Here is a 13,123-nt window from a genome sequence, read left to right on the forward strand (position 1 = left end):
TGATGTCCTTAGATGTAAAGCTCAACTTTCTGCCAGGGAACTTGGTTGGTATGCGAGGAGATCCAGGGGGACAAAGGCCCTGGACATACAGATTCTCAGTACCTGTCTTCAGGAACCATCCAAGCAGAGTAGGCCTCATTATCAGCCTATGGGGGTGGGAGCAGACTCCTCACTACCCCTGCTGTGTGCCAAGGTTTTAGACACAGGAATCGCAGTCTGATGGGGCTGGGGGACCACCCAAGCATGGGCAAGAAGAGACAGTGGATGAACGTGGCTCAGCTTAGTGCACAGGTGCTCCTCCAAATCCCCACCCATCACTTAGCGTCCACAGAGTCTTGGGCAAGTCCCAACCCTCAGTTGCCTCATCTGTAAAATAGATATAAAGACCATTGGTGCATCACAGGGTTGATGGGATTTACATAAAGCACTGGTATGTAGAAAGAGTTCAACAGAGTGTCACCATGGTGACCACTTCCTATAAAGACCAAAGTCTGCAGCCCAGAAGTTGGAAGCCAGTCTGTAGCGCACACTTAGCTACTTTTGTCCCCCTGGTCCCTCTGTCTGATTCATTTACTCCCTTCTTTCCTTTCACATTCAGTTCCTAGAAGAGTCCTTGCCTGTGGCCGTTATTTAGCCCTTGCACTCTGTCCTCTGATAGAAGTGCTTTGAAGTGGCCACAGCCCAAGGTCTCTGGTCAGTTCTCAGCTCCCCTGATCTCTTACGTCATTCACAGGGAAATGGATGGAACTGAAGAACATTACGCTAAGTGCGATTAGTCAGTCACAAAAAATAAGAAATCAGATGCTCTCCCTAATATGCAAAAGCTAGGGAGAAAAAGGGTCATTAGGAGGAACTCCAGATGAAGAAGGGGATACTATAGATGAGCAAATAAGGTGACCTGAGGGGATAGAAGGGGAGAAGAGGGAAATTCTCTAATGTTCATGATGTACATTAACAAACATATCAAAGTCAATCACTCAGCCAAACATGAGAAGGAGGGAGAGGAAGGGAAGAAGGAGGGAATTGGGGAAGGACTAAATGGGTGATGCTTCCACCATCTTGGACTCCATTAAGGTGATTGACTACAATGCACCAATAAAGAGTTAAAAAAAGAAAGAAAGAAAGACCTGCTAACTACCCCATCCTCTTTTGAGACTTCCAAAGTGTGAATCCCTTTGGTTCTTGTCCCTGCAGCCACCCCCTGCAGTCCTGTTTACTCAGGGACAGGCCAGCCTCTTTGCCCACTTAGTTTCCTTTCTGTTGTGTGGTCCTGGGGATTGAACCCAGGGGCATTCTGCCTCTTAGCTACACTCTCAGAACTATTTTGTTTTTAATTTTGAGGCAAGGTCTTACTAAGTTTTCATCCACTGGCCTTGAACTTATGATCCCCCATCTCAGCCTTCTACAGGGATTAAGGCATGCCCACCTTCCCTTTTTAATGAACACCTGTTTTTAACTTCAAGCCTAACATGCAACATGAAAGGTGCCTTGAGTTTCCCCCTCAGCATCTTCCCACTGTGACCCAAGCTCATCCATACCACCCTCTGCATGCACCCTGTTCCCTGGCCTGTGTCTTCATGTGGTCTCTTCCCAACCTGGGCTTCTTAGCTGCCCACAATGACTGCCAGGCCAGGCTTCCCAGGGCAGCACTGACTCCATTGCTGCTAGTTGCAAACACTCTCATGTCTCCCATTTTCCACCAGATGCAGAAAATCCAGACTCCAGATGTCAACTGTGGCCACGGCAGCTTGGGATGGCATTCCTGATGCTGCCTCCCTTGGAAGATGGTTGTGGTGTGGATGAGATGCCACGTGCCCCCTCGGAGGTGGCCCTTAGAGAACCGCCCCCTGCCAGGCCCCTGGATGGAAATCTCTTGGCGGATGTGAGGGGGGACACCCTGGCCACCTCTCTCAGGACTTGACCACCTTCTGCCTTGGCCTCTACCAGGAAGGAAGCCCTTTCTCAATATCCTTTGAAGAGGACATTCCCCTATCAGCCTCACACATCCTGCAGTTGAGTTCCAGGCTGTGAACCTCAGTGGGCAGTGAACATGTAGGCAGCCCTGCCTGAAGCCACCAGGAAGTTTCACAACCCACTTGGTTCCTGGACAGGCCTGGCCACAGCACACCTCTGTAAGCAGTCCTGCTGCAAGGTCCCCCATGTCCTCTGACTACACAGCCTTCCTGGGTCTCATCAGTGAGAGGACAGACACCTCAGCAAAGGGAAGGCTCCCTATACACCATGCAGAGATTTAACAAGGGGGTGGTGGTGATGGACAGATGTCTGGTGGGCCTCACCTATTACCAAGAGCAGGTGGAAAGGAGGCTGTCTCCAGGGAGACCCTTATCTGGGTCAGTGGGCTGGCCTACGTGGCTCCACTTTGACATCACAACCCTGAGTGGGTCTTACTTTTCAGAGGAAAACAGCAAAGCTCCTGGTATTGTCTGCACCAGCCAGTGCCCTCTCCAAGTGGCCCCCATCTTCAGGGTGGGTATCAACCAGCCAGAACCCATGCCATGTAGCCCTGGTCTCCAGAGTGAGTGCCACCAGCCACAGTCCTCTCCATGTAGCTCTGTGTCCAGGGTGGGCACCCCAGCCAGAGCCCATTCCACATGGCCCCTGTCTCCAGGGTGCTTGCCTCTGAGTTGCCTCCTGAGATTCAGATTCAACTTACTGGGATCATCTGCACCCAGAGTGTTCCTTGTCCCTCATCTCCTGGCTAAGTGCCCTGAGCAGCCTCCTTGAGATTTAGCACCCATGCTCAGGCATGGGCTCCTCTCCTTACATCTCATGGGTCTTGATATACTGCACCAGCTCAGAAACTGTGCTCAGCTGACCAGCCAGTCATGCTGAGCTAGGAGGGGCAAAAGGATCCACCCCAGGATTTTGTTGCCCAGTTCCTATCAAATACTCTATCACTCAAGTGACCAGAACAATGTGGAGAAAGATGGGCTGCAGCATCATTGGAGAGATGATGGCTGGTGTGGGTTGGGGGTACAGGAGCATCAGGAGGAGGCCTCACCTAGGTACAGGGGCTACCAGGAGTTTCTGGAAAAGAGTCCTAGTATCCTAGTAGAGAAGGGGAAGAGCATTTGTGGCAGAGGAAATGTCAGGGACAAAGATGGGGGCCACAAAGACACCCTGTAGACAGTTCTGTGTGGATGTGACTGGAGAAGCCTGGGAAGTCAGGGAGGAGAAAAGAGTGAGGTGGGAGAGTCACATGGGTGGATCTTGATCCCTGGCAGACACACCTGTGTCTAACTTACCTGTGTTTGGGGCAGTCACTGAAGGGTTTCAGGGAGGGAAATGAGAGAATTACATTTACTTTTGATTTTCTTCTAGAAGGAACCACCAACAAATTATGTGTGTACTTGAGAATGAACCCTTCAAATGCTATGTGAGAAGGAGCCCAGGAAAGCATGTGGAAGGGTACGGAGAGAGGTGACGGAGATGGGAGAGGAAGACAGATTCCCTGAGACTCTAGAGCAAAAAGTGACCCCATATGCAACCATGTCTGTGTGAGGGTGAGGCTGGGGGGCCTCCAGCCAGTAACCCTATTTGTATTCTGAAGCCCCCAGGAGCTTTAAAAATATCCCTGAGCCTGGGCATATAGCTCAGTGGTAGAGCACTTGCTTAGCATGGTCCAGGCACTGGGTTCCATCCTGAGCACTGGGGAAAAGAAAAGCTCAATGTCTCAGAGCTGATTGTCTATTATCTGGGCATGGTGATGCATACCTGTAATCCCAGTACTTGGAAGGCTGAGACAGGATGATCACAGGTTTGAGGCAAACCTCAGCAACTTCACATGACCTTCAGCAACTGAGGAAGAGCCTGTTTCAAAATGAAAAATAAAAAGGTTGGGGGTATATCCTGGGGGTAGAATGCCCCGAGGTTCAACCCCCAGCAGGTAGGATGGCATGAAATCGAAGTCCTAATATCCTAGTAGAGGAGGGGAAGAGCATTTGTGGCAGAGGAAATGGCAGGGACAAAGATGGGGGCCACAAAGACACCCTGTAGACAGTTCTGTGTAGTGAGGATTGAGACTTTTGGATCTCTACAGCCATTGGCCATGGTAGACTTGCAAGAGAAGAAGAAGGCGCTGGTGTGGTGTGTCTGTCCTTTTCTCACTTGAGGTAAGGTTCTGTTGGCCACCAGCAGTGTCCCTTGAGTAGCAAGATGAGTCCCACTTAATGCACTTTGACAGAATTGGTGGAGCACCTACTTTGTGGAAGATGCTGGGCTAGATTCCTGAGATACAAAGATAATAATGGCCTCCCTCCCTCATTCCATCCTTTCCTTCCTCCATCCCTCCATTCCTCTGCCATTACTAAGCCCTGAGGCACTACTCCCCAGAGGTCTTCTCTTTCTCACAGACTCTCCATTTTTATTATCCTTTCCCCAACTGCCCATTTCACAAGGACCTTCTGTCCTGCTTGTCTCATCCTGGTCTGGGGTCTCCCTTACCAAAGTCACATGAATTTTTTCAATGGTGTGAATTGCAAGAAAAAAGTGAGACACTGAATTGCAGTGATGTGTCCAAAGTGTTATAGTTAGGATTCAAAACATCCTCCAGAACTCATGAGTTAAACATGTGCAGATGTGGGACTTGGTTTCTGGGAAAAAGTCCCTGGAAGCATGGAATAGGACAGTGTTTTTCTAGGCTGGCTGTTATAGCTTCTGTCTCTCCCCTGTAACTCTGAGCTGTCACAGGCTCCTCCCCCCCACCTCTCTTTCTTTCTCTCTCTCTCTCCTCCCTGCCATGATACTCTGAGGACCTGAAGCTTCCCTGGATCCTGCTTTGAAGTTGGCCTAATGTGGACTGAAATCTCTAGGACTGTGAGCAAATACATTTCTTCCTCTAAGTTTTGCATGTCAGGAGCTTGTATCACAGTGGTGAGAAAGCCGACGGGAACACAGGGAGTCAGATTTTGTGTCCTGCTGTGTCATCAATCCATGTGTTTAGTTTTCATTTCTCACACCAGTTGATCCCAGCCATAGCAGGGAAAACATTTCCTCAGCTTTGGGCCTAAACAGATCCGGATTCAAATCCTAGTCTTGCTGGCTTCTGCCTAAATTGCTTTAAGCAACATTTTTTGACCCTCAGTCTTAGTTTCCTTACTCAGACATGGTCAATAGTAGTATTTACTTCTCAGGATTGCTAGGAAACTTAGGAATAGGTGAGCATACCTAGAAAGAATCCACACTGAGGTATTAGGAGCATATATGACCGTGTTAGTGGTCTTCACCCTCCAGCCTCTTGGATGAGCAGATCAGAGACAGGGTCTCACCCTTAAAGACTCTCATCCATAGGTGTTGGGTCAGCCTGGGGCTTGGAAGGATTCTAAAGCTTAATAAGGCTTCCCAACCACAAATTCAGCAGTTTCCAGATTTGTATGATTATAAGAGTTCCCTAAAGTGTCAATGTGCATTTTAAACATCTCCTCTGATAGCCTGGGTTGTAACTAGGGAATCTATATTTTTAATAGGCAACCAGGAAATCTCATGATTGGGAAAGCTTAACAAAACTAATGTTATGTTTAAATATGAAAGCATCACTACCAATTTCACTCACATGTACAAGGAAGGAGGAATGGGGGGGGGTAGCTGGGTGGGATGCCAAGGGTAGCACACTAAGAGATGTTACATGCATAAATGAAGGTATCACTTTGAATCTCACTGTGATGTATAATTATAATACACCAATAAAATCCTCAACAACAACAACAACAAACTGCAGTAATACAGATGCAAACAAGGCAGCACAGAGATCTATGACTTTTCTGGTTAATAGGATAAGCCTTGAGGGAGGTCCTTGATCTCCTTATATCTCAGGTGATAGTAATGTGCCCACCTTCTGGGGTCGCCTGATGGGTGAATAGTGGGTGTGTGTCACAGGATCATTTTGCCCATCATCACTGCAGAGCCTACCACCCTGATGATGTCTACCCTTGAGCTGACCATAGAAGGAATGAGTGCAGGTGATGGTGGCATATTTCAATAAAGACCCCTGCTCAGGGCTGGGAGCATGGTGATGTCTGGTATCTGGATTCAGCCAGATTGTTACTTTGTTAGATACAGGATATATTGTGATTGTGTATTGAGAATCCATCCTACAGCAGAAGGTTATGCTCTAGATTCAAAATTACCTCCAACACCTGATGTGTTAGACGAGAAGGTGGGGCATGGCTAGCAGGGATGCGTCCCTGGGAACAGTGTCTTTCCAGGCTGGCTGCTGCAGCCTGGCTCTTCTCTCTCTCTGTTCCTGCCATCACATCCTGAGGGTTACTGCATCTCCTCCACCATGCCCTTTGCAACTGTGACCTAGCATGAATACATACTGAAATCTCCCAAACTGTGAGCAAATAAAGCCTTTCTTCTCCTAAGCTGTTTGGACCACAACAGTGAAAGACGCTGCTTAAAAGACCAAGACATAACACAGGGACTCGTAGCTGGGTGGCACTTCTCCCTAATCCAACTCCCTCACAAGGGAAGGACTGAGGGCCCACCTCAGCCCTGGTTGCTGGGAGGACCACTTAGCATCATGAAATTCCTGGACACTCACGCTTTTGAGTAGTTCAGAACAAAGTCCACTCCTTTCTCACTATCAAACTGGATGTCACGGGGCAAATCCCTGTGGCATTTGGCATCGATACTCAAGGGGAAGCCGGGGTTCCACTCCATCCAGCTAGAATAAGAAAGAGGGAGAAGAGAACTGTTAAATGCTAGCCTTTGTTTTAATCCCCACAGCTGAAGGCAACCTGTGTTGTTGGAAATATTAGACGTGGTAGTTGCTGTGCATGCCGAAAGGTCAACATCTGACCCTGAACCTGGTGAGAAACTGGGACCCCTTCCAAAGCCCTGTGGCACCAAACTTTGCTGTTCAGCGAGAATAACAAGGGTATCTGAGACCAGCTGATAGCAGAGGGCAGTGAATAGAATAGGTATGTACCAGTGCTTGGTCAGTGCATGCTCTTGGACTGTGTGCATGTTCTGCATTCGGTGGTCAGGGGGAAAAGGGACAGTTCTCATGCCTTCCCCACAAGGCCACTAGGCAGCAGGGGAAGTGGACGAGGACCCTCAGGGACAGACAGCTGAGGGCTCTCCTCTCCAACCCAACTATAAGTTACCTAGCCTCAGGTATTTTATTATAGCAGCATAAAATGAACTGATAAAGGTTGGTACTATAATTTCTCTAAAGATGAAGGAATTGAGGCATAGAGAGGTTTAATAACTTTCACAGTCCAGGAACTCGAGCCAGAGCCAATAATGTGACTGCCATCCTATATCAGCTGTGTGCTGTGAGATTATCCCAAGACAGGTGAAAGGTTGACTCCTACTTCACATTATATGTAAAAATACATGGCACATTACCTAAAGATCTAAACTTAAAAATAAAATTATAAAACTATCAGGTCAGACAAATGAAACTGTTATGTGAGATTATCATTTTTAATTTTGGATAAATTGCTCTAATACTAGATGTCAACCACTAAGCCAAGCATGGGAAGGAGGGATGGGGAGGGAATGGGGTGGGGATCGGGTGGGGGTTGACTGGTGATGTGTGCATGTATGTCTACAAAAGTTTGTGTCCCACTATGATGTATGAATACAGTGCACCAATAAAAAATTTAAAAAAACCTATCAGGTGAAAATAGACAAGTATTTGTGTAACATTGGGCATGGAAGATTTTCTTAAGCAAAATAGGAATCCCAGCTGAGTGTGGTGGCACATGCCTTTAATCTTAGTACTTGGGAGGCAGAAACAGGAGGATCATGGATTCAAAGCCAGCATTAGCAACTTAGTGAGACCTTGTTTCAAAGTAAAATAATTAGAAAGTCCTGAAGGTATAGCTCAAAGGTATAACACCCTTCAGGAATGCCTCTGGGTTCAATCTCTAGTACACACCAAAAAAATTATCAAAGGAAAATGATACATAGTTAAGTAATAAAAACCCTAAAATCTCCTGTGACAAAAGCAACAGAAGAAAAATGATAAACATCTGTGCAACAAGGAAAATTCTCCTGATATGTGAAAAGCTCCTTTGCAGGAGTTTAATAACAAAAGAACCCACAGAACCATAAAGCTTATAAATAGGCAATTTAAAGAAGCAGAAACACAGAGATGTTTAACTCACCACTGGCTAAGGAAATGCAGATTAAGACAATGAGATCTTACTTAGAGATTCTTAGATTGTCAACCATTTAAAATACTGATGCCATCAGCATTGGCAAAGGTATTAGTGTTTTTTTCTTTAAATATACAATTGGTTGGACTAAAAACATTACAGATTTTGTAATGGCCTTTTGTCAGTATTTATTAGAATGGAAAATTCTGACTTGACCCAGCAATTAAAAGTTCTGGAAGCTGATTTGCTGATAATTACAGCACCAGTACATCAAGGTGTCTGTACAGGTTGTTTCTTTGTGGTACTGTTTGCAACATCCCAAACAAACATCCACATACAAATGGGAAGCAAGGTAAATGCTCATCGCTAGGGGAATGGCTGATCAAGTTCATGGTATGTCCACATCAAGCAAGAAATACACAGCAATTCACAAAGAGGAAAGCAATGAGATGTTTTTCACACACGTTAGCGGGATAAGCATGAAACTATCTCAAGATAGGGAGTGTGCTGATGATATAGGGAAACAGTGACTCTGAGGACCAGCAGCAGAGGGTGAAGAGTGGCTGAACCCCTGTGGAAAAGTCACCAATATCCAGAAAACTGAACAATGCCTGTGGATCCTCGGGAAGGGCAGCCTGGTCATGATGCACAATCTTGATGTGGGTCTAAATGCAAATTGATAGTATTTTATGAAGAATTTTTGCATCTATGCTCATCAGAATAGTGGTCTGTGACTTTCTTTCCTTGATGTGTTTTTATTTAACTTTGATATCAAGGCAATACTCACTTCATAGAATGAGTTAGGGAGTATCCTATTGCTTTCCATTTCAAGGAATGATTTGAGGAACATTGGGAACATTCATTCCTCATTTTTGTGGTACTGGGAGTTGAACCCAAGGGGCATTCTATCTCCGAGCTACACCCCCAGCCCTGTTTTTTCTTCTTTATTTTGAAACAGGGTCTCACTAAGTTATGGAGGGCCTCACTGAGTAGCTAAGGCTGGCCATAAACCTGTGATCCTTCTGTCTCAGCCTCCCAAGTGCTGGGAATATAAGCGTGCACCACCTCAACCAGCTGGCATTAGTTCCCCTTTAAAGGTCTGGTCAAATTCAGCTGAAAGACCATCTGGGCCTGAGCATTTCTTTGTTGGAAGGCTTTCTATTAATCCATCAATCTCTCTGTTATTGATCTGTTTAGGTTTTCTATATCCTCTTGGCTTGATTTAGGCAGATTGTATGTGTTTAAGAATTTGCCAATTTCTTCTAGGTTTTCTAATTTGTTGGAATATAAATTTTCAAAATAGTTCTTAAAGATCCTCTGGATTTCTGAGATTTTCATCTTTAATTTTATTAATTGGGTCATTTTTCCCTTTGGTTAAGTTGGCTAAGGGTTTGTCAACCTTGTTTCTCTTTTGAAATAACCATCTTTTTTATATTGATCCTCTGTATTTTAAATTATCTATTTCATTAATTTTGGTAGTTATTTTGATAACAACTTTAGTAATTGTTTACTGACTTTGGGGATTGTTCCTGTTTTTTTTAAGGTCTCTGAGATGCATCATTTGGTTGTTTATTTGTGATCTTCCAGTTTTGTTTTGTTGGCTGCAACCCTGCAAGTCTAGTTCTAAGAATATCTTTCCCATGATAATGCAGAGATGTTTGAAAAGCTTATCAAGGCTTGGTTTGAAAAAGCCAAACAGTAAAGGTAGCCTGCTATGCCCATCATCAGGAGAGAGACAAGTGTGATGGTCTCGTCATATGATGACCTACCAGGGCTGGGGTGTACTCAGTGGTACCATGCTTGCCTAGCATTCGCGAAGCCCTGGTTCTATTCCCATCGCTGCAAAAACAATGGCACGCTATATAGAAGTTAAAATTAAGGAATAGCGTCTATCTTTGTCAGCAACACTCTTCAAAGCACAAAGATGAGTGAAAAATGGAAGGCACAGAATAATTAAATGATAAATAACACAAAAAGTCCACACACCAATTCCACCATACATTACTGTGTGTGTGCCTGCAGGCCAGTCACTGACAAGTGTGGGGTTTTAACCTGGGTCAGCTTCTCCATTTCTCTGCATGGCTAAGCCAGTGAGGAAGACCAGCCAGATGTGCAGCTTCCTTTCGGGAACTATTATTAGTTGTTGCTTCACTTCCAAACCCTCATCTGGAAGCCTGAGGACTCATGTAAAAGGGGAACTTTGGGAATGTGCAGACAGCACAAGTTTGATGTTTCCTGAACAAAAGCAGAGATGAGAGTCTGAAAAGCACAGATGAGTGGAAGGAGGAAGGGAAGAAAATGATTAGGTATAAGAAAAGGAGCAAATTACCTCACCAAAAAGTTCCCTGCTCCCCTCTGCAAGTATTTGATCATGACGATCTTGAACAGCTTCCAGAGAACTTGGCTAGCTTGTATCCTATCAGGAAGTAGGCAGCTACTTCATACTAATTTGTCCTCAGGTATTAAATGTTGCTAACAAATTAAATTAATTGTATGGGCATTTTGTCCCCAAGCTAGTTGTACTCAGAGAGCTGGCACTAAGAGCTTTGTACAAGTAGAAATAGGGAGAAAATCCAAAGAAGGAGCACAGAAATAAGAACCCTTTGGGATGGGGGTGGTACTCCTGGACAGTGCACCATTAATGGTTCTTGAGCAATGGGCCTTAAAACAAACAGAAGACTTGTATATCCTTAACATGACCAACAGTGTAGTTGGATCCCAACTGGCACTAGAGGTGTAATAGTTTTATTTTTAGTTTCCTGAGTAGCTGGGACTAGAGGTGCCCCATCATACCTGGCTTGGTGTCTTTCAATGAACAGAAATTCTTTATTTTGAAATAGGGGAACTTACCCACCTTTTCTTTTACAGTTAATATATTTTAGTCTTGTTTGAAAAATCTTACTGGACACTATGAAAAACAATCTCTTAATAGAATAAGAGTCTTATAGTTTTGACCTTAACATTTAACTTGAATCAATACCCAAACTGGATTTTTTTAAACTGCAAGAGGTGTAGACCACACACTCTCTCTCCTTTTGCTCTTCTCTGTCCCTGCATGCTGGCCTCACCTCTTCTTCTGGATGGAGATCCAGCATCCCCAGGGCCACTTGTCAAGAGTACACTCTGTGTCAATCAGGTATCCATGAATATGTCTCTTGCCCCCTCCCCTAGATATCTCTGCTCCCCACCATCATGCCCTGAGGACCTGTAGCCTCAGCTCTTGCTTGGCAGCCATTGCAAATGGACTACATCTGTGGGCTGGAATCCCCAGACCCATAAGCAAATGAACCTTTTTCCCTCTAAGTGTTGTGCGTCAGGTGTTCAGGCCACCTGACAAAAACAAATTTATCTTGTTACACATCTGAGCTGGAAGAAGGCCCGCCTGTGGCCACCTGGTCTGCAGTCATAACTCACCGATATTGCTTCTGCCGTGTTTCCAGTTCTTTACGTCTGTGTTGCTTGAGAATGTGAATTTGGTCATCTCGGGCCAACTTTGCTGGGAAGCAAGGACATGTATTAGAGGAGCCTGAGAAAGAACAGTGGCAATGTCCAGCACTCTGGTTTTCTTTATTGTTATTTGTGTGTGTGTGTGTGTGTGTGTGTGTGTGTGTGTTACTGGGGATTGAACCCAGAGGCCCTCTACCTCTGACTATACTCCTAGCCCTATATTTTCATTTTATTTATTTATTTTAAAATAGGGCCTCACTAGGTTGCTGAGAGTCTTGCTAAGTTGCTGAGGCTTGTCTTGAGCCTGCACTCCTTCTGTCTCAGCCTCCCAAGTCCTGGGATTATAGGCATGTGCCGCTACATCTTGCTGATGGGAATTTTTAAACCACTGCATAATAGTCTGGCAATGCTTATGCTGAGCCTGAGAAATGGCAAGCTGTGTGGGGCTTTTGTGTTGCCCGAGAGAGGCAGGACAGGCAGCCCTCATGTTTTTTTAAGTCCATCTGGCTGCTTCATGGCCTTTATGTGACTTAAGACCCTACATGCAAACGCAGACACTCTGCTGCTCCCTGTGGTGCTGGTACAGAGGACTGGGCAGGAAGCTCCATTCTAAAACAGAGCGTTGCCTCTCAGGCTGTGGGTGTCAGAGGAGGCAAACCTGGCCTTGGGGCTGAGTTATCTCGCTTAAGGCCATGAGACCAGGGCAAGTTGCCTTGGCATCCTCAGGTGCAGAGTAGAGGTAATGATGCCTACTTCTCAGGGTCGTGGTGTGGATTTAGTGAGAGAATGCGGCAGAGTACTTCATGGCACTAGTGTCTGGTAAATGCCCAATAAATGGGAATAGTGGTTGCTGTCACTGTGCTTATAACCACAATGGGCCCGAGTTTTTCCTTCCTGCCTCTACATCTGGGCCTCAAAAGTATCATCTCTTGGCCTGTCCTTTTGCTATCTCTTGTTGCAGGACTTCAGCAGGTGGCTAAAAGTAGGATCATCTCTCAGGGCTTTAGAGCAGATAAATGGTATCATGGCTGTGATTATAATATTATTTAAGGCAAAGCCAGTGAACAGAGTCAAAGAATCCCTAATAGTAGAATCCCAGATTTTCTGAAAAGAAAAGATATAACATATATAACATAACAACATAACATCATAACATCATAACATAACATAACATAACATAACATATATTTCCATCTCTCTGTGGTCAATAGCCAAGTTCTAAAATTTTCCATTCTGCCATATGTTGATGTTTTTAAATAAAGTATGCTAAAAATCAGTTACTAGGAAAATGAAATAAAAATAGCCAGGTGTAGTGGTGCATGCTTGTAATCTCAGTACTTGGAAGGTTGTGACAGAAGGATCAAAGGTTCAAGGACATCCTCAGCAAATAGTGAGACTCTCATCATCCTAGTGAGACCTAGTTTTAAAATAAAAATAAAATAGGGCTGGGGATGTAGCTTACAGATAAAATGTCACTGGGTTCAATCTCTAGTAAAACACACACACACACACACACACACACACAAAAAAAAAAAAAAAAAAAAAAAAAA

General features: G+C 45.0%; 1 protein-coding gene across 4 annotated transcripts in view; it reads right to left on the reverse strand.

Annotated features, from left to right (window-relative positions):
* ALOX5 (arachidonate 5-lipoxygenase) overlaps positions 1 to 13,123 on the reverse strand; it is a gene marked incomplete at both ends in the record, with an annotated part of 46,680 nt that overhangs the window by 18,551 nt on the left and 15,006 nt on the right. For all 4 annotated transcript variants that reach the window (XM_080694585.1, XM_080694584.1, XM_080694586.1 and 1 more), the window contains 2 exons: positions 6,563 to 6,685; positions 11,541 to 11,622. In XM_080694585.1, coding sequence (XP_080550711.1) covers positions 6,563 to 6,685; positions 11,541 to 11,622 — 205 coding nt within the window. The remainder of the gene's footprint in view (positions 1 to 6,562; positions 6,686 to 11,540; positions 11,623 to 13,123) is intronic.

Source organism: Muscardinus avellanarius, assembly GCF_963383645.1.
Source record: "Muscardinus avellanarius genome assembly, chromosome: 4".
Classification (NCBI taxonomy): domain Eukaryota; kingdom Metazoa; phylum Chordata; class Mammalia; order Rodentia; family Gliridae; genus Muscardinus; species Muscardinus avellanarius.